Below are 27,588 nucleotides of genomic sequence, written 5' to 3'. Positions count from 1 at the left end.
TACTTTTTCATTCATTTTAATTCCATGATGAATAATTTTTTCATTCATTTTAATTCCATGATGAATAATGAGTGGTGGGAAAGGCTTTCTTAAACTCATTACACTCATTATTCCTTTTCCACTATGAATTATCTGATTTTGACAAAGGTATAGACAACATGGTTAAAATCCATTCCATAAATAATATTGATCATAATTATAATAAATGTATCAATGATAATATTTGATAACTTTTACAAAATACGTGACAGTAGTACTTTACATTCATTAACTCATTGAACTCTCACAGCAAACTAATACAGCATGATTATATATACTCATAGATAAGAAATAAAACACAACCAATGATTATATAAGTTAAAAAAAGAAAAATAATAAATCTAGAAGGATAAACAACACCTTGATAAAAAAAGTTACCTTTAAGTATGGAACTGAGATTAGGGCTACTGATGCAAAGGAACAACACTGCTTACAAGGAGGAAATGTGGATAATTTCAGCCCTTAAAATAGGTTTTTAAAAGAAAAATCAAGCAGTCCACAATGAATTTTGGGTCATATTAATCGGGGCAGCTTTTATAATTGCAAAAATTATAATTATCAGTATGAATAAGGACATCATTAAAAACAATGATAAAAATTTATATTTACTGAGATGGTAATCATGACATGTTTTGGCATGGCAAAAGTAGGTGAAGGTATAATGTGCAGATCATGATTACATTTTCTTTAAAAACAAACTTTGGTAGGATTTGCTCCAATTTGAGAGTTCTCATCTCTAGTTGGTACAATTACAAGTAATCTGGCTTTTGTTTGTGAGTTCTGATTTTGTTTGACAATCAAAAACTAAAATTTGTGAAATAAAACAAAAAAGATTAACAGTAGCCTCAAAAACAAAGTTCTAATTCCACCAGGAATTAAAAAATACTAAAAGTAACATGATTTAAACAGTATGGTATTGGCATAACCACAAATATATAGATAAGAGAAGAAAAGATAGCCCTAAAACACAAGCAAATATAAGCAATAATATATATATATATCACCAAGAAGGTGAATAAAACAATGTGAAAGGAAAGAATTATTGAATAAAGTGTTGGGATAAGAATTGTGGGGGGTGGAGGGAGAGAGAGAATGTTCACTTAGATCCTGATTCACATCTTCAAGTGAAATACATCAGTATTAAAAGTTAAAAAATAAAATTGTGAAACAATTTTTAAAATATCGAAAAGGGGGCAACTATTAAATATCTTTTGTTTAAAATATTAGAAATGTGAAAAGCTTTAATTTTTACTATTCATCAGTATGAATTCCCTGATGACGAATGAGGTCTGAGCCACTACTAAATGCCTTCCCACACTCCTTACAGCCATATGGTTTTTCACCAGTATGAATTCTCAGATGCCGAGTAAGGTTTGAGCATTTATTAAAGGCCTTTCCACATTCATTACATTCATATGGCTTTTCACCCGTATGAATTCTCTGATGTTGAAAAAGTTGTGAGTTCTGAGTAAAGGCCTTCCCACACTCAAGACATTCAAAGGGTTTCTCACCAGCATGAATTCTCTGATGTTGACGAAGTTGTGAGCTCTGAATAAAAGCCTTCCCACATTCCTTACACTCATAGGGTTTCTCACCAGTGTGAATTCTCTGATGATTGGAAAGTGCTGAGCCACTACTAAAGGCTTTGCCACATTCTTTGCATTCATAGGGTTTCTCACCAGTATGAATTCTCTGATGCTGAACAAGCTTTGAGCTCTGAGTAAAGGCTTTCCCACATTCCTTACATTCATAGGGTTTCTCACCTGTATGAATTCTCACATGTTGAAAAAGTTGTGAGCTCTTAGTAAAGGCTTTCCCACATACTTTACATTCATAGGGTTTTTCACCAGTATGAATTCTTTGATGGTCAATAAGGTTTGAGCAATAACTAAATGCCTTCCCACATTCCTTACATTCATAGGGTTTCTTACCAGTATGAATTCTCTGATGTTGAGACAGATATGAGCTACAACTGAAGGCCTTTCCACATTCCTTACATTCAAAGGGTTTTTCCCCCGTATGAATTTTGAGATGTCGAGTAACATGTGAGCCACAACTAAAGAATTTCCCACATTCTTTACATTCAAAAGATTTTTCACCAATATGAATCCTCTGATGCTGAATAAATTGTGAGTTCTGACTAAAGGCCTTTCCACATTTCTTACATTCAAAGGGTTTCTCTTCACTATTAATTATTTGATGTAGAGTAAGGAAAGTGTGTTGAATAAATGTGGGCATGTATTCATGAGTGAATTTTTCTTCACTGAAATGCCCAGTTTGATATTCCAGTTGTCCTTCAAAGTGGTTTCTGTATTCCAAAACATCTTTGAAATTGGAGTTCTCAAAGCCATGCCTTGTAAGTCCTATTATATCCCTTTGCCATGATTCTATTTCATAAACTTCTTTCTTCAGGGATAATAACTTGGTCTCACACATTGATTCCAGATCTGAAAGAAAGTGAAGTGTTAATCATTTTTCCTATTTGCAAAAGTAAAACTTTTATAACAGAAATTGAAAAATTAAAGTGAAATAATATCTAGTATAAACAACATATAGTTCTCAAGTATACCTGTGTAATCTGAAAAATGGAAAAGAAATGCATAGACAATAATGAGATATACTGCAGGAAGTGGAGGGAAGAGATTATGGAAATAAATTATCACAATATTCTCAAACATTGGTGTGAATCAGAATCATGTGGAAAGCTCGGTAAATATATACTAACTTGGGCCATCTTCCATAGTAAAAGACAACTAGTCATATATACCATATATAAGCATGCATGTATGTGTGTGTGTAAGCAGAGTATGTCATCATATTATGAAATATGGATAATTTTCTGACCTCCATTAAAGGTTTCCAGAGAGGAATAAATGAACATAGGGGAGGATTCTTAGGCTTGATAATAAAATATGAAGAGGAAATAGATGGTTATCCACATAGGGAAATAGCTTGAGAGAAATCTAAGGTATTGACATAATTTGTTGACAGTAGTAAATGGGAAAGACTCTTCTATGGCTAGATTATGTTATGGGTTGGAGATTCAGTGAAAATATATTTGCTTTGAAATTCTATGATGCTTATCTTGGGAGGAGAGAGGTGAGGACTGCTCATGTAGTGACTGAGGAAGGAAGCAGCTAGAGTTTAAGATAGAAGGAAAGAAAATAAGATGCAGTGCAATGTACTGCCATGGAAAGATGACAGGAATCAGAAACAGACTGATGAGTACTAAGCCCCAGCTCTAATTACTAGTTTTACATTCCTAGGCAATTATTTAACATCTTTCAAGTCCCTATTTTTTTCACTAATAAAAGGTAGATAATTCTTAATTCTTGATTACTGGGAGGTTAAGGAAAAATGTATGTAAATGACTTGAAGTAAAGTGCTCAGTATTAAATTATTATTATGGAAGAATTTCTTGCCCAAAATGGGGATAATAGAAAATTAATGATTTTAAGACATCAAAGTGGAGATTGTTGGAACATCTCAAGCCAGAAACAGGGAATTAATTACAACATATTTTTTGTCTCCTATCGTCACATAATCTTGCAACAACTTTCACCTAGCAATATTCCTAAGTAATACTTAAACTGTCCTCTTCTATATCCACTGTAATGCCTTCTTCAAAATATGAATCACCTCTTACTAGACTACCGGAAATAATCTCCTACCCCAGACTTCCCAATTAAGTTTTTACACCCTCTGATCTATTCAGTAACCTGAATAACATCTGGCCTGGCCTTCCCCTGCTCAAACTCCAAACGTCTCAAAATGTGGTTCCTACCTGCCTCTCAAACCTCCTCTCATACTCCACTTCCACTTGCTCATGGAACCTGGCAATACTGGCCTTTTTTCAGTTTATCAAACACAGGAAGTTCTCCCTTCCTATTAGGGTCTTCATAGGGCTTTCCACTGCCTGGAATTTTTTTTTTCTTTATTAATACATTTAATAACAACATCTAGCAGTGAGCCTAGTAACACAGTAGTTCTAAAATAGTAATGAGCATAAATGATATTTTAATGTCTCCAACCACAGTAAAATGAAATGAAAACTTATTTCCACTCATGTCAAAGTCATAGGAAATACTATTACTACTATGATTTGTTCTATATATCATAATAGGAAGAAATGCTAAATTTAATTAGAGGTTTTTAAAAGCAAAGATGTATTTTATTTCTTTTCATTTCAAATTCATTGACCCCATATATTCTACCCAAAAGAATCCAAGGTTAGGAATCTCTGAGTTAGAGTGATCCTTAAAAACATAGCCATGCCCCTCCTCTGTTTAAATCATCCAGTGGCTTTACATCTCATTCAGAATAAAGTTAAAAGCCTACACCATGGCCCACAAGACCCAAAATAATCTGCCTGCACCCAGCACAAATACACAAAAATCCTGCCACCTCGGTAGAATTTCTCACACATTTCCCTCTTGTCTCACTCAGCTCCTACTCAGTGACTTTGTTCTTCATGTTCCCTTTGACTGAATCTCTTCCACCAGATATTCACATCACTTGTTTCCTCACTTTCTTTAGTCTCTTTTGAAATATCACATCATCAGAGAGGCCTCTTCTAAACTTCCCTTCATAGCACTTAGCAACATCTGACATATTAAATATACATATGTTTGATATATGTTTTGTTTCTTACCTTCTAGGATGCAGGCTCCAGAAGTGTAGAGCTTTGAATGTTTTGTTCAGTACTATAACCCCAGCACCTGGACCAATGCATGGTTAACAGAAGTTGCTCAATAAGTGCTCTTCTGGTTTTATTCCTTCATCCTAAAGCTCTCCTCTGCAACCACTTCCTTTTCAATATAGGTATACTTTTTCCCCAAAATTGTCTCTACAGGTCATGACTATAATCACTTCCAAGACTCTCACCACTATTTCAATATGGATTCATTCCATTTCTACATATTTCTGTTAAACTCTTTAACTGATTTTCTCTTTGACTGGATTCTACTTTATGGAAGGTATTTAAGGATATATTTTAGCACCATTTCTAAACTCTGAATTCTTAACAACCGATATAATAAGTAAACTGCAGCACTTGGCAGACTCCTTTGCCCCAATTAGGAAATCAAAAATATTAGATGAATGAAAACTCCAAAACAAATTAATGAAACAAGTCATTGGCAGACAGCTATAATGAAGACCAGCACTGGGGCAGAGGAAGTGCAGTTACATACACACACACACATAATACTTTAGAGGTGGTAACAGAGAAACTTATACAAGTCTAATATATCTAAAATATGGGTAAAAGAACTTCCAGGAGGACAGACTAGAAAGACATGGGACTCTATTCTCTCTCAGAAAAATAGCTAGAGGATAGGCAGAAATGGCCTGGAAAAAATTTTTCTAGAGTTTAGGACACCAAGGGAAGTATGAACACTGCATAGAAGAGAGAGAGGCAAAGGAAAAGAATCACAATGGCAAAATTGTGAGTTAAAAACTACAGCTGCAACTCCCAGCATCCTCCCCCACCATATAGAATTCTGGAATTCTCAGGCCTTCAGGCTGGCAACTAGAGACAAAGGGTGCCCCAGGGACCCACCTCCCCAGGAAAGGGGAGAGAGAGGGACACAGCTTAAGGCTGACTCTGCTTTTGACCTAAAAATTTGGTCTGCTGTGTCCAATGAGCTCTTCCAGGCCAGGTGAGGCCACACCATCGCTTACCTTGGAGGCCAGCAAGGGACTAAAGAGATCTGACCATCTCAATTTCCCTCTCTACTGACTGGGACTGGTTGCTGAGGATGCAAGGGTAATGGAATTATTTCCTAACCAGGAAAAGGGAGGAGGCTACCAGTGAAGGCTGGAGAACTGCATCTGAGAAAGTTTGAATTATGAGGCTCTTAGCAGCCAGGCAGGATCTTCTATCACACTGAACCAGAGTTGCAGCAAACACAACACACTTGACCAGGCATTGAACTAAGAGGGCTGTTGAAGAGTGCCATCTGCTGGTGGACCAAGGAGATGCACATGAAGAAATTAAAAATATATAATTAAGAGAGGCTTTTCTGGCCTTTACAGCTTCCCTCCCCAAAGCCTGAGAAGGGGGTCTGCAACCCATTACCAGGTCCAGGGCCCAGATATGAGAAACTAACAGGGACAATCCTAGACCCAGAACAGAAATATATTATGTAATTTCATGGAGTTAATAACTTGAATATGGGTCACTAGAAAATAGAATGAGGTTAGAGAATGAAAAGCTGAGAGTTAACTTGTGAAGAATTGGTAGAAAGGCTTTGTGTTCATCTTTGGAAATTAATAGAAAAGGCCACAATAATATTTGTAACAATTATTATTATTATTTGGGTATGAAAGTGGTTTAAAGGGGAAGTCTAAGGTCATGTATATTACTGAAAGGAAAGCTGTAAAATATAACATGGGACTGTATAACATAGTAAAGCCTCATGTGAAATATGAATATGGATAAAATGGCATATATAAGACAATCTTTCTCTGAAACTGAACAAATGTATGTTAATACTACAAGATGTTAATATCAGACCAAAAAAAAACACACATTAAGTGAAAGAAGCCAGACAGAGTATGATACGCTATATGATTCCATTTATATAAAATGTAAACATGAATTATACAAATGAAATTAGATTAGTGGTTATGTAAGGCTGGGGAAGGACTGCTAAGGGGTGTGGAGTTTTTCTTTTTTGGAATAACAAAATTGTTTTAAAATTTTTGGGGGTGATGAATACACAACACTGTGATTATACTAATAGCCAGTATTATATACTTTGGATAGATCATATGGTATATGAATATATCTCAATAAAACTGCTTAATAAGTAAATATTAATAAATAATTATGCAAGAATAGCCAGAAATAGCAGCTATGTACAGCAGGGGAAGCATAAAGATTGAGAAGTGAAGAATTTTCTTGTTTGTTTGTCTGTTTTTTGTTTGTTATTATTATGGAAATAATGAAAATGCTCTAATAATGATTTGAAGTGATGAAGGCACAATTCTGTGATTATACCAAATACCATGATTGTACACTTTGGTTGAACTGTATTCTGTATTAACATGTATCAATAGAACTGATGTGTTTAAAAACATTTTTTTAATTTAAAAATATATATGGGTAACAGTTTGGAGAAGTGCCTTCTGACTGAATTCAGAGGAAGGTTGAATAAAAATAGCAGAAAATGTACTAAGTGGTGGAAGGAAAAAACAGGTCATTTGAAAGTTCATGTTAAAAGCATTTACTTCTCTCAACAGGCCTCAGGCCTTGATGGAATCATCCAAGATAACTTCTCAAAGTTGCTATATCCTTACCAACCAGCTGAATTAATACCTATAACATTCAACTTCTATTCAATCATCTTGCACTCACCTGAACACAGCCCTCGTGTCAGCTCTCTGCCAACCATCCAGGGTTCTTTCCCTTGTTCCAATAAGGAGATCACTTGAGGCTTAGGAATGTAAAGTCCTGCTCACAAGAAAAGATATGGAACATGGTTATGCTGTGGATATTCCAGAAATCAGATCCAGTCCCTTGATGACCAAGGAAGAGATGCCACTACAAGAATGGCCAAAGATAGATGCAGATGAAGCTTCAGCCATAGCCCATTTGGGCTGCCACTTCCTGCTCTTCAACTGGTAACTTGAAAAGCAGCTGAGAAATTCACTACGGCATTTGACAAAATCCAGCATCCTTTCTTGATAAAGAATCCAACATTCCAGAGGAGGACTATGAATTATTGGAATAGTTGCCCTTACCCACTGAAACCAGATTGCTGTAGTTTTCCAGCATCACATCTCTGTACAAGTCCCTCTGAGTAGAGTCCAGGAATCCCCACTCCTCCTGAGAGAAGTCTATGGACACATCACTGAACATCACTGATCCCTGAAACAATAAACATACATATAGTACTTAAGTAATAAAAGAAATACTTTTGAGACTATTGTGTTTGTAGTGTGGATAAAGTAAATGAGTACCTCTATTGGTGTCCCTGGGAACCAGTATCTTTAGATCTCAGAAATATATTAAAACTATCAAATTCATGGCTGGGTACACACACAAGACCTAGAAGCAATGAATAAGCCAAAAGCAGTGAGCACCCTGGGAAACGGACTTGGCCCAGTGGTTAGGGCGTCCGTCTACCACATGGGAGGTCCGCGGCTCAAACCCCGGGCCTCCTTGACCCGTGTGGAGCTGGCCCATGTGCAGTGCTGATGCGCGCAAGGAGTGCCGCGCCACGCAGGGGTGTCCCCTGCGTAGGGGAGCCCCACGCGCAAGGAGTGCACCTGTAAGGAGAGCCGCCCAGCGCAAAAGAAAGTGCAGCCTGCCCAGGAATGGCGCCGCCGACACTTCCCGTGCCGCTGACGACAACAGAAACAAGACGCAGCAAATAGACACAGAGAACAGACAACTGGGGGAGTGGGGAATTAAATAAATTAATTAAAAAAAAACAAAAAACAAAAGCAGTGAGCACCCTGTGGGTCGATTGTGGTTTCTAAATACCATTTTCAATAAAAGGAACCAAGGTTCTTCGGAGAAAGAACTCACATAGGATTGAGTTGGAAATGCAAAGGATGAGATTGAACGTCTTGTCATACCAGAAAGTGAGGAAGCTATCAAAAAGAGTTAAGATTATGTTTAAAGTTTCAGAAGCCAAATTAAACAGGCTTCCACTGGCCAAAAATTACATACTTTGAACATCAAATTATAAGGATAATAACTGCAATGGATTGGCCACATCAAAAACGTTTAGATCATAAAATGTTTAAATCATAAATTCATAATGATACTGGAAAAAAATCATTGCTAAGAGGTCAACGCATTATTTTGAACAATGGTGAATAAAAGGAAAGAATCAAGCATTCTTTCCTATTTGAATTGTCCTTCAACATAACCACATAGGTGATTAGGAGAAGTTTTAGTTTATAAATAGAAGTATTCCACCTAATATATGAGAAGGAAAGACAGAAGTCAAATATGATTTTGCAACCCCTAATAAATTATTGGGGCTGGACAATGGTTGTCAATGGCTGCTAACATTATAAAAAGAGAGCTAGATATAATGCGCCTCCTACTGGTATTATACATCACCACCTATGAAAAATTCTTGATAAAAAAAATCTCAACTGAATCTGATCAAGCTTCTCGACCTAACTACTAGTTTACAGAAAATAGTTAAATGATACCACAAGGAAGCAATCAGAAAAATTCAGAGAGTGGACACTCAGAATTTTTTTCCAACAACAAAAAAACTGCACAGAGAGTTGACACAAACTATCAACTAATTGCAATGTACAAGCCTTATTAGGATTCTAATTCAACAGTTTAAAAAAAATGAGACAGTCTTGGAAATCAGAACACCAACTAGATACTGATGATATTAATAAGACTTTTTTCCTATTTTATTTAATTAGAATGTTACATTAAAAAAACATAATAGGTTCCCATATAACCCACACCCCACTCTGCCACCCCAATAATTTTTTGCAAATTGTATTTTTTTGAAGATACATACATCACAAAAAAGGTGACATTATAAAAAACATAAGAGGTTCCCGTATACCCCCATCCTCCCTCCCCCCCCCCCCACTCCTCCTATACCAACAACCTCCTCCATCATTGTGGCACACTCACGGCACTTGGTGAACACATTTTGGAGCACTGCTGCACCATGTGGATAACAGCTTACTCTGTAGTTCACACTCTCCCCCGGTACATTCAGTGGGTTATGGCAGGATATATAATGTCCAGCATCTCACCCTGCAATATCACTTGGGACAAATCCAAAGTCCCAAAAAAGCTCCCTCATCACATCTCTTCTTCCCACTCCCTGCCCTCAGCAACTACTATGGCCACTTTCTCCCCATAAATGATGCAATTTCTTCCATTAGTAGTCACAGAATTTTTATTCCTCCATTCTGTGGGGCCTGGGATGGTGATGTCGACTCCACCTCTATATTGAGAGGGGGCTTAGATTCCACATGGATGATGGATGCAATTCTGCTTGCAGTTGTAGGCACTCTCCGTTCCCTGGTGTGGTGATTGACCATCTTCACCTCCCTGTTAGCTGACCTGCATAAGTTCAATGAACCATTTTTTACATGCAGTAACAGCATAGTAGTTATATTTTTAAAATAATCCTTATCTTTTAGAAATACATAACAATTTCTATTTGCTTCAAAATAATCCAAGGGAGAGGGAGAGGGTGGGGGAAAAGCTCATAGAACAAAAAAGTAGGGACATAGATGAAACAAGATTTGTGGAGTTGATAATTACTGAAATTGAATGACAGATATTTATTAGCTCATGAGACTACTCTACTTTTCTTAAATATATGTCTGAAATTTCCCATAATAAAAAGATTTTGGGGATTCCATGGATTTCAGGGGTTGTAGTCGGTTTTGGTACAGGCAGATCCTGGGGACTGGAAGTGTGGACAGGACATGAAGTAAACAATGGATAACTGTTCCCTTGCGTCCATGTCTCTAACCGACAGCTTGGAGCTGGAGCTGGGGAGGGAGTGGAGCAAACTCCCTTGCTTTTTTTTGTGATTTTGACAACAGAGGAGGAAGAAGTTGTTCTGGAGAGTCCTACCTTTCCAGAGGAGCGCTTAAGCAACTAATTTTGAATCTTGATCCTATACCAACTAATTTTGAAGAAGATACAGTGGAAATGTTTGGCATTCAATGGGTTACGGAAACTGTGTTAGTGAATTCATCTAGAGAGTTCTTTAATTTATTCAGGCAATAACTGTACAATTTGGAAACTTTACTACAGGCCAGCTGTGACTTTGGGCAGATATCAAATCTTCACTGCAAAGCAGACAATATTAGACAGTAGTGTGTACTATTTCTTCAATTATGTTAAAGTTTTCATCTTCAGGTACCTGAAAGTACAAAAGGATGTGAGTCTTGTTCCTGCCCATCCCTACGAGACTTAAGAGGCTCAGCTTCCCTCGGTGTTGGCTGATGAGCTTCATGGATTGCTCTTTTACGTTGGACAACTATCTGAACTTCCCAATATAAATCTAGGTGCATTTGTATATCAAAAGTGGATTATTTTGGATTATCCACCATCATGGCACTTATTACATCTCCACTTAGATATCCATTGGCTGGTGCTAGAAATTCTTCATATGCTGGGTGAAAAATAAAACATGTTGTGTATGGTCATCAGTTTATGAAATTGGCAGGTGACAATTTAACCAATGTCAGCCTATTTGAAGAGCACTGTGAAAACCTCCTTTGTGATTTAATATGCCTGTCTCTCAACAGGTATGACAAGATTAGACCTTCTAAAGCATTAGTGAGTCACAATTGCCCAGGTCAATGCATTAAAGAATTATGGATACTACTTATTCATCTTCTGGACCACAGAAATAGATAGTCTCTCTTAGAATCACTTTGGAACTGGATGGAAAAACTACCTAAAACACTCTTTGAAAAATCAAGTGATCAGAAAAGATCTTCTATAACTGTAATCCAGTCCAGGGATCCATTAGGTTTTAGTTGGTGGATTATTACTCATTTAGCACCATTTTATCAGTTTGACTGCCATGGAATACCAGATGATATGATTTTCTCTCTTTGGAAACTTGGGCAGACTCAGTTTTGGGAGGTCATCCTTAGAATCTGAGCAACTGTTAATAATGGCATATATACATCATAAAACTGGAGTAGACTCCAAGAGGTCCTCTAACTGATCCTCCTAATGATAAAAGGTCAGCAAGATGAAATAAAGTAATAACTCAGAAAATGCTCTGAGAAATTCACTCACAGCCCAGTGTCAGTGCACTTAAACGGGGGCGGCAGACTTGACCCAGTGGTTAGGGCGTCCGTCTACCACATGGGAGGTCCGCGGTTCAAACCCCGAGCCTCCTTGACCCTGTGGGGCTGGCCCATGAGCAGTGCTGATGCGCGCAAGGAGTGCCCTGCCACACAGGGGGAGTGCACTGCCACACAGGGGTGTCCCCCGCGTAGGGGAACCCCACACGCAAGGAGTGCGCCCCATAAGGAGAGCCGCCCAGCAGGAAAGAAAGTGCAGCCTGCCTAAGAATGGCACCGCACACACAGAGAGCTGACACGACAAGATGATGCAACAAAAAGAAACACAGATTGCTGCGCCGCTGACGACAACAGAAGCAGACAAAGAAGAACATGCAGCAAATAGACACAGAGAACAGACAACCGGGATGGGGGGGAAGAGGAGAGAAATAAATAAATAAATCTCTTTAAAAAAAAGTACACTTAAATGTTCTACCAATATATTGAAAGAGATCACTAGAATGAGCTTTTCATAGAGAAGGATTTTATCTCCTTTCCTTTGTTTCTGTACATCAGTGTTTACCTTGCTAATACATAGTAAACACTCAATAAATCTTAGCAATTGCTATTACTATGTAGCCCTTTTATTAAATGTTTTTGCAGGGCTTATATGGTAATGTTTCACAACTTTCAATTATTAGAACAGTGGAACAACATTTAAAATTTACGTATAATATTAAAATCTTAACATAAACATTTTCATTTCTCTTCTCTTCCAAACTTTGTTCTTCCAAGTGCCTATTTCTAATTTTAATCAATGTATGTAAATATGGTAATTAAACAGTTTTGAGTTCCTATTGTGTGATATTATGATAATAGGTGCCAATAAGAGGATACAAATGAAACAGATTATAATGCCTCTTGCCTCAAGGAACATACTTTTAGATTATTAATGCTTGTTGGAACTGCTTTAACACTTATTTGAGTGATTGGTATGTTTCAGTGGTGGTTGATATTGACCCCAGATTCTCCCACTGTGGTAGGTTCTCTAGTTCTGTTAATATTTATCATTACTATTATTGTTATAATATTGGATTTCACCACTCACAATTGCATAGCATTGCAGAAATCACTCTTCTGTTTCATACAGAGCATTCCAGAGATTATTCCTTTTATTAGCTCTGAATCAAGATAGTAAATGAATTATCAGTGTTTAAAATAGCATACTTATGTCTTTTAATATTTGTCTGCAGTTCCTGTTTGATTTTCTTTTGCCAGAATACATTCATTTTGTTTAAATCTTAATTTTTAAAAGTATATAGACAGTTTTAAAAGGAGAGTCATGGTATTTGAAAAAGAAACTTTCACATGATAAAAATAAGAAGGATGTATATGTGTATGAATATGTAAAATAAACTGCCTTTATCAAAAAAAAAACAGTTTTTGTATAAGGGGGGTAATATTTGCAATAAAATATTTGCAAGGTCCTAATCAGGATTTAAACAAAAAATGTGATATAATCCTGTTGTTAGGAAAGGAAGTGGAAAGTATGATATAGCAAATCTAAATATATTCATACCCTGCAAGGAAATGACTAAAAATTTTCTAAAACTGATTAATCAAGATTAATCAAGAAAGACCAATATAGGAATATTAATAAGAAATATGGGATAAATTCCATTGGCATCAGCTAAAGGAGTAGGACTAATTGGAGGAGCAAAGACCCTCTCTTTTAACCCTCCTTGAATTTTAAATATATAAATTTTGACCCTCAAAAATTAAAATAGCTTTGTCTCTGAAAAAACATTCACTTTCTCATAAATTCTAGTTCACTCTTCTGACATATTGTTAAAAGAATTAGTTCCTATTACTACAAATTATTTATTATCAGTTTATTGGTATAGGATTTTCCATAATATAGATATTACTAGGCAAGGGTTATAAGGTTCTTCTGTGCTCTTGCAGTATGAGTTCAACAAAATACACATTGGGCTAAACTCATTGTAATCATCCATGATCCCTATTCCTTATTTCTGATATAAAGAAAACTGATGTTGCTGATTCATACAGAAATTCTTTATGACCTAAACCTAAACCACAAATTGGACTTCTCTCATGGATGCCCTAGCAGAGTCACAGAGCTCCATATCAGCTTCCAATCAAACTCATAGTTCCCAAAGGATTACAAACCAAGAAATCTTGAAACAATCTAATAGTTGGCACGATCAACACTTCCTCCCATCTTGTCTTTCTGGAGAATGCTGGTCTGTAGAGATAATCTTGACTTTTTCATGTCTGTTTTCTACTAAGCAACACATACCTCCAGAGAGGACAAGTGCATTTTACAAATCTACTTTTGTTTCCTTTAAGAGAATGCATTTCTTTTCCATCCTGCTCCCTGGCAGAGGACTGAGAAAAGAGATGTCCAATTATTTATTGAATGAGAGTAGTAATGTCATTTGAAAAGAAGAGGGAGACTTAGGGGTGTTATGGGATGATCTGGCTAGAATGAAAAGAAACAGAGACCAGGATCCTGCAGGGAGAGCCTGCTAGCCTGAAGTATCAGAATAAGAACGGCAAATGCTCTTAGGTCTTTTTTTTAAAAAAGAAGACTGGATGTCAGAAAGGTAAGAAAAAGTATCACCTCACCTGGGCCATGGCTTTTCTACTTCAGGAAATGACAATCCTCAGGGCTCTTCTCCTGAAAAAGGATTGTTCTGAGAAGGCAAGGCTGGGGAAGAAAAGAAATCTACTAGAAACCATACTGGCCTAATGGATCTCAGATTGGCCAGGTAAAACTACCTCCACTTCCTTATGACGTAACTCTAGCTAGTGAGAGCATAGAATAAATCCTACTAACCCCTTCTCCAAACCTAGAAACCCCTGGATCTAGCTACAGCAAAATGAATCCTGGATAGCTGGATCTGAGTAAAGAAAAGGATTCAGATTCCCCCTCCCACACTCAAGCACCCAGGTTCCTTCCTCAACTGAGGGATTCAGGCCAGACCCACTCCACTCCACTTCAATGAAGATGTTCTGGATGTAAAATACAGCTGCTTTGATCTTCCTTGAGAAGACCCCTTCTCAGCAGCCCACAGGTCCCCAGGCCAGACTCACCTACTTGGTACTCTTGAGCTAGGAACACATTGCCCTGAGACCAACAGACCTAAAAACTTCCCAAATTAAGTCTTCTAACTTTCCAAGTCCAAGAAAATCAGGCAATCTCCCTCACCATGCACAAAGAAGCACTCCTCATTCATACCCTCTAGCTCTATTTTGTAAAAAAAAAAAAAAAAAATTAACTTTGCATATATTTTTGCCATGTAAAAACTCAAAACTAGCAACAGTTCTTTTATAGATAGTTCTGGGTAAGAATTTTCTTACCCTATCCTTATTTATATTTATATAAATTTATTTCTTCTATAGTTTTGGGGGTTTCACTTGGTACACTTAAACCTCTAATCAATTTGAACTTTATTTGGCATAAGAAAAGAGTTAGGAACCCAACTTAATTTTTCCCCAAGAGGGCTACCCAGGTGTTCCGAAGTCATATATCAATTCCACAGTATTTCATGAAACCTAATATGTAACATTATTTTATACACCACAAAGGGAAAAAACCAAATATGTTGCCCAACTCCAGATATATTAAAATGAGAAAAAAACTGAGCTTTAGAACAGATAACTATGGAGTACAAATATGATTTACATGTGACCATTACCATAGATGACACATATTTGGATCTATTTATGGCTCTTCTATTTTAGTTCAGTGATCTACCTGTCCATTCATTTGCTAGTATCACATTCTGTGTTTACTATAATTTAAAAATATGTTCTGTTGCCTGTTATAGGTTGACTGTTGTCCCACCAAAAGACATGTTCAGGTGTTACCCTCCAGTCCCAAAGAATGTGATCCTAGTTGGAATAGAATCTTTGAAGACGTAATTAGTTAAAAGAAGTTCAAACTGGATTAGCGTGAGCCAGTAATCCAATATGACTGGTGTCTTTATGAAAAGAAGAGAATTGAACAAACACGGACAGAGACACAGGATGAAAGCCATGGAACCACCAAGGCAGAAACTGAAGGGCAAGGCTTGCCTGCAAACCAGCAGAGATAGGAGAAGCCAGGAAGGATTCTCCCCTACAGATTTGAGACTTCTAGACTTTGGAACTATGAGACAGTAAAAGTTGTTCTAAGCCATCTCGTTTGTGGTACTTTGAGCAGCCCTTGGAAACTAAGAAACTACCCCTCTTTTTCAAAAATTTCCTGATATTCTGGCTTACATTTTCATGTGTACTTAGATTCAGTATGCAACATATATTTTTTTAAACTTTACTTCAACATCAAAAAATAAAATAACAGTCAAAAGGCAGCTTAACAAGTTATGTATGCATTACTTTAGAAAAACTCTATCCAGACATATTTATCTTTTTATCTTAAAAGCAAACCCAATTTCTTCTCCAGTATTCAGAAAGATAAATAAATGAGCACAGGTTGGTTAAATGACATGACCAAGTTCTCCTTGTTAATGAAGAAAAAAATGATTGATCATATTCATATCTCATAAAACTATTAATAAATCCCATATTCTTTTGATCTTTAGGATTTAGTACATTCTTTGCCTTTGGTACAAAAATATTACAATATTACTGTTAACTATAATCTATAAATTACAGTATTTGTATTAGTTGTATTTTTCCCATGTATCACCATATTCTTAATAGCTGGTAATAGAAGAACATTTTTGCTAACATTCTATTAACCACAGTCCTCATCTACCACCAAAATCACTATGTTATACAGTCCCTAGATTATCCTCTCAATTAACATTAACCTCCCTTTTTTACTTTAAGTTTTTTTAAAAAATCTATTTTTCATGGGGCTGCATAAAATAAACAGATTAATGTCAGGAGTTCTGACATCTTTATGATGGTAACACTTGCTTTCCTAGACACAGAATACCTTTCTATTAAGTCCATTTCTGTGTCCACCAGGAACATTTTCGTTTTCTTCATATGGATCATGAACATTTCTTATTCAGATTATTCCTAGTCATTTTAAAAAAAGATTTATTTATTTACTTATTTCTCTCCCCTCCCCCCCCCCCCACCACCCCGCCCCGGTTGTCTGTTCTCTGTGTCTATTTGCTGAGTCTTCTTCTTTGTCCACTTCTGTTGTTGCCAGCGGCACGGGAATCTGTGTTTCTTTTTGTTGCATCATCTTGCTGTGTCAGCTCTCCGTGTGTGCGCTGCACCATTCCTGGGCAGGCTGCACTTTCTTTCGCGCTGGGCGGCTCTCCTTATGGGGCACACTCCTTGCGCGTGGGGCTCCCCTATGTAGGGGACACCCCTGCGTGGCACAGCACTCCTTGCGCCCATCAGCACTGCACATGGGCCAGCTCCACACAGGTCAAGGAGGCCCGGGGTTTGAACTGCGGACCTCCCATGTGGTAGACGGATGCCCTAACCACTGGGCCAAGTCCGCTTCCCCCTAGGCATTTTTAAACTGGTGTGTGTGCATGTGGGTGTGTGTATGACTATCATTAAGTTGGGTCTTTTCCCAAAGTACCTTTCATCTGTTTGCTTTTAATATATGAAGTCTATTGATTTCTGGGTACTGTTTTGTACCTTCTTGAATTCTCATATTAATTGCACCAGTTTTAGTCTATATAACAGGATAATAAAATATGCCTTAGTCTCAGTTTATGACAAGTAACTCTGGAGAAGAAGAGTAAGACAGCAGGAGTCATGAAATCCTGCCATCTCTTATTTAGGGCTTGCAAAGGAGCTGACTAGAAACTGATTTTATGCTCATGGTTTAATCCAACACTTGTAACCACTGAGTGCAGCAGTATTACTTTTAATTGTGGTTATTTTAGCCTATTTCTTTTGTTATTGTAGTTGTTATCTAATGTTAACTGAGTAATTTATAACACTGCTGTAACCAGATGCTTTCCTTGCCTTCATTTACAGCCCATCTCCCTTTCTTTACTTATTATTGTAGCTGCTATCTTCTGTTAACTGAGTGATTTTTAACACTGCTGACTAGATGTCTGCCCCTCTTTACAGCCCTTCATTTACAGCCAGTCTGTGCTTACCCCACCTAGCTTTCATCAGTTTTCACAGACTTCTCAGGCCTGCACTCGCACATTCCCTATTAATTGCAACCGAAACATAACCAGTTAGTGTATGCCAACTTAAATAACATCACCATCTCCATCTTCCTTTGTTTGAATCCCATAAAAACTCTAAGCTCTTGAGACTCGGGGACACAGATTGAGTATCAACTCCTGTCTCCTTGTGCAGCTGTCTGTCAATAAATGTTTCTTCCCTTGAAATCCTGGTGTCATAGTATTGACTTCTAAGTGCATCGGGCAACGAGCCTTACTCATTTACACATCTATTCCAAAGGTATTTCAGAGATTGGACAGTCTAAGAGAGAAGGCTATCTTTGAGCATGAGATCAATTGTTGGAAAGCATGGAGGTGCTCTGTAGTCCCATCTCATAGGTGAAGGAGGGGATCCCAGTGTCACCAGGGTTGCGAGTGGAATGTGGTGAGAGCTTTTGGGAAAACTTGTCTTGTGTCCCCAGAGTTTAGATGGCTCAGAGACTGGGGCCTAAATCCCTCCTGGAACTACATGTGTCCTCCCCAGGAGGAGCTGGGTTTGTTTCAAGCCTACAAAGAATATTTTCCAGGAGAAGACTCTGACCACTGAAGGAGGGGTGGAGGAATGATGCTCAAAGATAAATGCAGGGATTGTAAGCAGCGAGCTGGAGTAGCCTCTAGGAAAGGGTTCTATAGGAATGCCTCATGGTCAGAAAAAATCAGATGGAAACATGCTCCAAGGTAAGAGAAAACCAGCATCAAAAACTAGCATCACATCAATACAACAGTACCAGACAATAAGTTTTTCTTGTCCCTTTCCCTGTACCTCTTTCCTTCCCTGCTCCAACCTCAGGGAATCAGAAAATGCCTAGTAGAAAGGAGGAGAGATTCAGGGAAATGAAATAGAGAAGTAATCATCATAGCTTCTTATAGCAAGCTTCTCTCAAGAAGACAAGTTCAAACTTTTAAAAAAGCTTATGGTATTGATTAATACAATGGCCTTAATGATGTAAAAATTACTAAAATGAGACTGATTTTGTGACTGAAAGTAACTAGAAAATTTTTTATTATCCAGTATTGATTGAAAAATTCATCCAGGAAGAAGAAATTAACTGGCCCACCAAGAAGCTTGATAGTAGAAGTTATGGGAAAAAATAAATCAATTTTTTTTCTAGTTGTTTCTATTGAATATTCTGTTTCTAACAGATTCAGGAAAAAAGTTAAATAATACTGCTGACAGTGGATATCTTTGCTTTCTCCTTGATTTTACTTGGAATGCTTCAAGTATTTCCCCATTAGGTATTAACTTAGTTGGGTTTTTTCTTTGTAACTTTTTAAATATCAGAAATATACACAAAAGCAGAGTATATTTAGTAGAATAGGGTATTAAGAACCCCCATGTACCCATTACTCAGCTTCAACGTCATGGCCAATGTTTCATCTAAATTCCTACTTAGTAATTTTAGTTTAGCTTTCACTTCATAACACATCTATTGAAAAATCACAATACAATTCTCCCATTTAAAGTATACAGTTTAATGTTTTTTAATACATCCATACACTCTAATTTTAGGACATTTTCATTCCTCCTGAAAGAAACCCCATTACCTTTCCCTTTCTCAGCCTGAAGCAACCACTAATCTAAAAATCTTTGACTCTATGGATTTGCCTGTTCTGGACATTTCATATTAATGGAATCATATAATTTGTGGTCTTTTTTGACTGGCTTCTCTCACTGAGCATACTATTTTCAAGGTTCACCCATGTTGCAGCGTGTATCAGTGCTTCATTTCATTTTACTGACAAATAATATTCCATTGTAAAAACATACCATATTTTATATATCCATTTATCAGTTAATAGACATTTGGTTTGTTACCACTTTTAGGCTACTGTCAAAATGTTACTATATGAACATTCATGCCCAAGTTTTCATGTGGACAGATGTTTTTGTTTCTCTTGGGCATATACCTAGGAGGCTCATATGGTAATTCTATGCTGACCATTATGAGGAACTATTAAACTATTTGACAAAGTGGCTGCACCATTTTACACTCCCACAAGCAGTGTATGAGGGTTCCAATTTCTCCACATACTCACCAACACACGTTATTGTCTGTATGTCTCTTTTTTCCTTTTCTTCAATTATAGCCATCCCAGCGGGTATGAAGTGGTATCTCTTTGTGTTTTCTTTCTTTTTTTTTTTTCTTTTTTTGAGGTACTGGGGGCTGGGGAATGAACCCAGGACCTCATGTGTGGGAAGCTGGCACTCAACCCAAGCTTCATTGGCTCCTGAGTTGTTGGGGTTTTTTTTTAAAGATTTTATTTATTTCTCTCCCCTTACCCCCCGTTTTTGCGCAGGTCGGCTCTCCTTGCAGGGCACAGTCCTTGCGCATGGGGCTCCCTTACAGGGGGACACCCCTGCATGGCATGGCACTCCTTGTGCATGGCAGCACTGCATATGGGCCAGCTCACCACATGGGTCAGGAGGCCCTGGGTATAGAACCCTGGACCCTCCATATGGTAGGCAGATGCTCTATCATTTGAGCCACAACTACTTCCTCCAAGTTCATTTTTACATTTGTTTTTGCTTGTTGTTTGTTTCCATTTTCCTTAGGAGGCACTGTGAACCAAACCTGGGACCTCCCATGTGGGAAGCATGCACTCGACCACTTGACCTACATTCGCTCCCCTTGCTGTGGTTTTAATGTGGACTTCTCCAAAGACAAATAACATTAAGTTGGGTGAGTTTTTAAGAAACCAATTCTTTAGAATCTTTTTCTAGTGTAATTTCCACTATAATATCCTAAAAGGATATTTTTTAAAACAGCCTCACCTTTTGACAATAGCAAGAGGTTCCAGATCCCACCGGTTTCTTTTTCTGTCCTAAGACATGGAATCAGCTACTATCCAAATTCCTGTTCTTTTCTCTTCTTTTGTGTTCTTTCTTTACTTCCCTTCTTTTCTTCTTTGAATTGAACTAAGAATCCAAAAACTGGAGCTTGTGCTGCAATGGGATTTACTATTGAGCAAAATGACTACTAGTGTTGGGTTACTTTAAGTGGTACCAGAACTGAAAAATTCCTTTTTAAAGGTTTTATGTTCACACTGATTTTTCTCTAGTTTTCTCATGGTAAGTGATTTTATCAACCTTCAAAAATTTCTCATACTTTTACAGGTCATTGAGGGCAAGGGTTTAGTAATTAATTGAAGAAGTAATTAAATCTGAGATATTTCCACACTGAAAAATACATTATGGAATAATAAGCAAAATTCATTTTTTAAGAATAAATAAGATAAAGGAAATTTTACATTTCTGGTGAGCACATTCCTTAGGTGATAGACTGTGGTCCTGACACATACCTGCAGCTGTTTGAATTCTTTCTGAATTCTAAACTATTTTCATCATATAGAGGATTAAACACTCCAGTGATGACACTGTGCCTTCATGAGGCTACTAATTTTCCTATGACTCTCTTATCTAAAAATTATCTGTCACAAGACCAGGAAAATTAGAATAGGGACCATATTTTTGCAAGAATAAGCATTGGATTCTGAGTGGGCTTACTATGAATTAAAGTTATCTAGGTTGTACAGACGGAAAAAATTTAACAGAAAGGCTAGAGTTTCCTACAAGAGAAAATCAAGATGAGAATCAGTCTCATGAATTTTGTAGAGACTAAAGCCTTTCTATCTTAATTTCTTCCCCAATCTATCTTCTTGTCCAAAACCATGTAACGATGTCTTGGTTCTTCTCTCCCATTAGACACCCAAAATGCTCATCAGACCCTCAATTTCCTTTCCATAATAGGAAATAAGGTTATTCTAACACTAATGGGAATGCCTTTGGGGAAAGCAATGGATGATAGTGGAAATTACACTAGAAAAGGATTCTAAGAACTGGGGTCTTAAAAGTTAACCTAGCTCACCATCATTACTCATCGGGAAGTACACAAGTAGTGATAATTTGTGCAACAACATACTATGAATACTTCTGCTGCTCCTCCTTGTACTATGATAAAGTCTACCACTACTACTAGTTAACTGACACACAGTCTGTGATAGGCTATAAGTCCATAAAGACATACAAGAGAAAAGTCATTTTAAGTACACAAAGGAAGAGGATGAATTTGGGTTTTTTCCCCTTTGTAGTAATTAGTGAGTGATTATGTATGTTTTTTTTCTTATCCTTTTATTTATATTTCTGGTATAAGATTCTTGTTTCCATCTGTATAAGCTAAAAAGAATAAACTCAGAAACTCTGAAAAAGCCAGTTAGCCCTAGGAAAAATAAAAAACTGTATCAAGAACAGGAAGGGCCCACCGCACCTGTGACTTCATGCAATAACCCAAGATAGAAAGAGGATTCTACGATGTATCAGCACTTTTGGGCACACACAAAACCAAGTAGAAATAGGGTTCAAGAAAATAATTCCCTGAATATTCCAAATGAGATCTGACTGCATACTCAATCCATTATCACCTAGGAAATGAACACTCTACTAACAATATTAACCCCCTAATAATGATAATGTGATATTAACAAAGGTAGATTTAAATTTAAGAAAACAACAATATTGGAGTGGATGTGGCTCAAGCAGTTGAATACCTGCCTCACACATGGGAGGTTCCAGGTTTGGATTCCAGTGCCTCCTGAAAAAACAAAAACAAACAACAAGCAAAACAAATGATAAAATCAACTCAGGGAAGCCGATGTGGCTTAGTGGTGAGCACTGGCTTCTCACAAGGTCCCAGATTCAATCCCTGGCCCCTGGTACCTCAAAAAATCATATAAAATAAATAGGAAAAACAAAAACAAAAACATCAATAGCACAGGTCAATATATCTTCAAGACAGAATGATGATTTGTAATAAAATGGAGCCCATGCAAAACTTAAAGCATTCATCGTGTCCAGTAAAGAAAATGAATTAGAAAAATAAAAATCTGCATAAAACAAACTGAAAAGCTACTCAGCTCAGGCTCCAGTCATCTTATATTTGGCAACCAGGTACCATCCAAGAATTAATCAATTTAGAACTTGGTCTTAAAGCTCATCAGTGGTTCGTTTCTCTTTTGCCTTCTTTTTTTTTTTTCATATCTGATATTGGTAATTTGTCTTATCTTTTTTATCTTTAAGTTTTTCCAGGAATTTGTCAATTTTATTAATTCCAAGAAACCAGCTCTAGGCTTTATAGATTTTCCCTATTATACATTCATTTTATATTTGAATATATATAAATTTGTATTTGAGCTTATTCTTATTTCCTATCTTTTACTTATTTTAGGTGTAATTTATTACACTTTTTCTTAAATCTTTAAGATGAATATAAAGATAATTTATTTATCAACTGTCTTCTTTCCTAATTTATATCTATATGTGTGTGTGTATATATATATTTACAGCTATATATTTTCCTCAAGGTTCAGCTTTGGAAGTACACCACAAGTTTTGACATGTTATATTTTCATTATCATTTAGTTCAAAATATATTTAATTTCCATTGCAGTGTTCTTTGATTCATTAGCTATTTAGAAATACACTACTTAACTCCCAAACACTGGAGTATTTTCAGTTACCTTTTTGTTACTGACTTCTAGCTTGATTCCACTGTGGTCAGAAAACATACAGTATTATTTCAACCATTTGAACCTCACTGCTTTATGAGAACTGCTTTATGGTCTAACATATGATCACTTTGGATACATGTTCCATATGCATTTGAAAATAATATGTATTCTGTATTTATAATATATAGTTCTATATATGTCAGTTAGGTCAAGTCTGTCAATCACATTGTTCAGAACTTCTATATCTTTACTGATTTTATATTGACTGTTCAAAGCTATTGAGAAAAGTGCTAAAAAAATCACCCATTATGGTTGTGATTTGTCTACTTCTTTTAGTTCTGTCAAATATATTTGAAACTATTTTATGAAGTCATACACATTCAGAACTATGTATTTTCTTGGAAGGTTGTCCATTTTATTATGAAATATCCCTCTTTATTTCTAGTAAAACTTGTTCAAAAGTTTATTCTTATATGCTACAGTTTGGAGTATAAATTGGTACAACCATTTTAGAAAATTGTATGTATCTGCTAAAGCTGAATATATGTATAACCTATGACCTAGCAATTTCACTCCTAGGGAGATACCCAACAGAAATGCATTGCCATATGCATGGAAAGACATGCACAAGAATGTTCATAGCAGTATTGTTCATTGTAGTCACAAACTGGAAATAATCCAAATGCCAATCAACAGAATGGATAAATTGTGGTATATTCATGCAAAGGAATTTTAAACAGTGCTAATAATGAACCTGCAATTGCATGCAGCAATACGGATGAATCTCACAAATGTAAAGTTGAGCAAAAGAAGTCAAGTACAAAAATGTACTATTGTGTATGTCTATTTATATAAATTTCAAGAACAGAAAATATTAATCTATGCTTATAAAAGAAAGAATAGGGAAGCGGACTTGGCCCAGTGGTTAGGGCGTCCGTCAACCACATGGATGGTCCGCCGTTCAAACCCTGGGCCTCCTTGACCCGTGTGGAGCTGGCCCACGCGCAGTGCTGATGTGCGCAAGGAGTGCCCTGCCACGCAGGGGTGTCCCCCGTGTAGGGGAGCCCCACACACAAGGAGTACGCCCCGTAAGGAGAACCGCCCAGCGCGAAAGAAAGTGCAGCCTGCCCAGGAATGGCGCCACACACAGAGAGCTGACACAACAAGATGATGCAACCAAAAGAAACACAGATTCCCATGCCACTGACAACAGCAGAAGTGGACAAAGAAGATGCAGCAAAATGGACACAGAGAATAGACAACTGGGGTGGGGGCGGGGGGGGAAGGGGAGAGAAATAAATTAATTAATTAAAAAAAAAAAAGAAGAATGATTATCTCTACAAGAGGTAGGTAGTGACTGGATGGGGAAAAAATCAGGCTTCTGCTAATGTTGGTAATGTTCTATTTTCTGATCTCATTTGAACACTTGTTAAATGAATTGCTCCCTTTACAAAATTCACCAAGTTGTATACTTTGATTTCTGTACTTCTCATATGCTATACTTTAATAAAAATGTATACTTAAAAATTAAAAGATACACCATTATATCAGAAGACTTATCAAAGGTCAAACTACCAAGCAGCCAAATGTTAAAATACAAAATGAATGTAAAACAAACTGTTAGTAGAAAGTTAAGTGGTACAACCATATTGAAAATCTATTTGACATTACCTAAGAAAGTTGAAAACATATTCTACAGCCCAGCAATTCCATTCATGTTTATAGCCTAGGAAAATGTGTGTTTGAGCACTAGAGTACTTGTACAAATGTGTTCAGAGAAGCATTTTTATAAGTGCCAAAAACTGGAAACAACTAACTGTCTGAACTCTAACTATATATAGAACAACAGGGTGAACCCAACAAAATAATATTGTGTATGAAAAGCAGGATGCAAAATAACATTACATAGCACAATTCATTTGTATAAAAGGCAAAACTAAACTATATTATTAGGGATGTGTACATACGTGGTAAAACTTTTTTTTAAATAAAAGTATCACTAACATCAGGATAAGGATTACCTACAGAGGTAGGAAGGATAGGCTTATTCTGGTGGCAAGATAAACAGGGGGCTTCTGTAATGCTAATGAAGTTCAAGTTTTTGTTATATAGTTTCCCTTTATAATTATTTTTTAAACTATATGTCTACATTTTAAGAACTTTTCTGTATGCATGTAATATTCAAAAAGAAAAAAGAAAAACTATATAATAGTTGCACATAATTTTTAGTGAAAATATAAGATATGAAATGGTAACTGCAGTAACATTCCAATCCTGAAAATAATATATACTATACATACATAGGAAACTTATTGGAAGGAAATAGAGCAAAATGTTAACAGTTAAGACTGAGTGATAGGAGTTTATTTTTGCTTTAATTTTCTATTTTCATATATATATATCAAGAAGCAAAAACTTAATACAGAAGAGAAACAGCTATTTTCCAAATTAAAATATTAACTATAATTAGAGGAAAGTCGGGGAGAACACTGGAATCTGTGTGCCTACCCCCAGGGCTTCCCATCATTTTCTTGAACGGAAATTTGTAGGAACCAAGTCACTTGATGGTCTATGTTAGACAAGATGGTCCAGAAGACGGAAAACAAAAAAGGAAACCCCAGCGCACCTGGTACAAGGCTTGTTCAACAGCCATTCTTCCTTCCTCCTCTGGGTACCACTTTAAGAACAGAGCTGAGGAAGGAGAATGGAATTATGAGACACAGGCCTTACCTGCCCAGCAGAATGACCAAAACAGCAGTCAGTCAGAGCCCACCCCTGGCACCCATGGAGAGAGGAAGGTCAGAGTCATCTGGGTCATCCTGGTCATTCCTGTGTCCCAGAGATGGGATGAAGTCTCTTCTGCCCTAGCCCAGAATCTGTCCTGCCTCACAGGTTCTCTTGGGACAAGGCACTTAAGTCACAAGAGCAGTCACAGGCACCCGATACCACATACCCAATATGCCATACTGCAGATTCACTCACCCACCGTGGGACCCACATACTCACACACACAATCACAGGCACTTCTCGCCCAAACAATGGCACAAGGCACGATCACACAATCATGATCTCACACCCAAACCCGGGTATCACACACAGTCACACCCACATGGGTACAGACTCCTCAAATACAGCAGCACACACAATCATACAGGGCTGCACATAGTCACAATACCACATACTTCAGGATCACATAGTTACAGACCACTCCAACATACACAGGCACACAGTCCAAATAACCCATCCCCCACTATAACACACACAATGTCACTTTGGCACAATTACAGACATCCCCAACCGCGCATTCCAGGGCCATACCCACACATACCTTTACCGTCACAATCTTTACATTTAGTGGTACTCACGTACACAAAAACAGTAACACGCAATCATAGCTGCATAATCACAGATTCTCTCTACACACACACACCCAGCAATGTCACACAAAGTTACACGAGCATACACAATCACAGTCCCATCACGGGGCCACAGTCGCACCTGCACACACAGGTCCGCGCACGGTCACAGAATCAGGAAACACCCTCCACAGCCACACAGAGTTCCAATCTCACACCCAGCGCCGCGCAGTCAACCAAAGTCACCACAGCACTCATGACATCTCACAGCTCGGCCCACTCTCGCTGCCCAAGGCCCGGAACCCGCCCGCCAGTCACTTCAGACCCGCGAGGACGCACCTGCGGAGCCTAGCCAAGCCCCAGGGACCAGGCCGATCACCGCGTACTTCCCCTTCCCAGGAGGCCGAGGGTCCTTCGGGCGACGAAAGCGGCGTCCCTTTTCCTGCGGGACCCTCAGGTAACTGCAGCCGGACCGCGCAGACAAGACCGCTTGTGAACCCGGGATTCTTGCAAGTTCCTGTCTTGAGCCACGTTGCTACCCCTGCAGCCTGTCCAAAAGCGCGCCCCAGAATCTCTCCAAGCAGGCGCGCAGTGAGGCTTCCCCTCGAGGTCGGCCCCACACTTTGGGAATATGCTTCTTCCAAGGATCTGCCCTATTCTCCCCGTCGGGAGCCATGTGTTTCCCGAATAAACAAGAGGGAAAAAAAAAACAAAAAACAAAAAAACAAGAGGGCATCGTGTTCGCGCCGGAAGTTGATTCCGGC

At 37.7% G+C, this 27,588-nt stretch overlaps 1 protein-coding gene across 3 annotated transcripts; it reads right to left on the bottom strand.

The window, feature by feature from the left end:
* ZNF383 (zinc finger protein 383) lies at window positions 1-27,588 on the bottom strand. Of its 3 annotated transcripts, none has more exons than XM_071209569.1 (5): window positions 27,164-27,552; window positions 7,786-7,912; window positions 7,400-7,495; window positions 4,691-4,757; window positions 1-2,486 (listed from the first exon to the last, which is right to left on the bottom strand). In XM_071209569.1, exon 5 carries the CDS (start codon window positions 2,473-2,475, stop codon window positions 1,291-1,293), a length of 1,185 nt encoding a protein of 394 aa, XP_071065670.1. In that variant the 5' UTR covers window positions 2,476-2,486; window positions 4,691-4,757; window positions 7,400-7,495; window positions 7,786-7,912; window positions 27,164-27,552; the 3' UTR covers window positions 1-1,290. The 3 variants fall into 3 exon arrangements, with proteins under 3 accessions (XP_071065670.1, XP_004450424.3, XP_058135360.1); XM_004450367.4 differs by lacking the exon at window positions 4,691-4,757 and adding an exon at window positions 26,095-26,159 and having other exon boundaries at window positions 27,164-27,549; XM_058279377.2 differs by lacking the exon at window positions 4,691-4,757 and having other exon boundaries at window positions 27,164-27,588.

Source organism: Dasypus novemcinctus, chromosome 18, assembly GCF_030445035.2.
Source record: "Dasypus novemcinctus isolate mDasNov1 chromosome 18, mDasNov1.1.hap2, whole genome shotgun sequence".
Classification (NCBI taxonomy): domain Eukaryota; kingdom Metazoa; phylum Chordata; class Mammalia; order Cingulata; family Dasypodidae; genus Dasypus; species Dasypus novemcinctus.
Note: the sequence above shows the minus strand (reverse complement) of the source record. Positions and strands in the feature narration are given on the sequence as shown.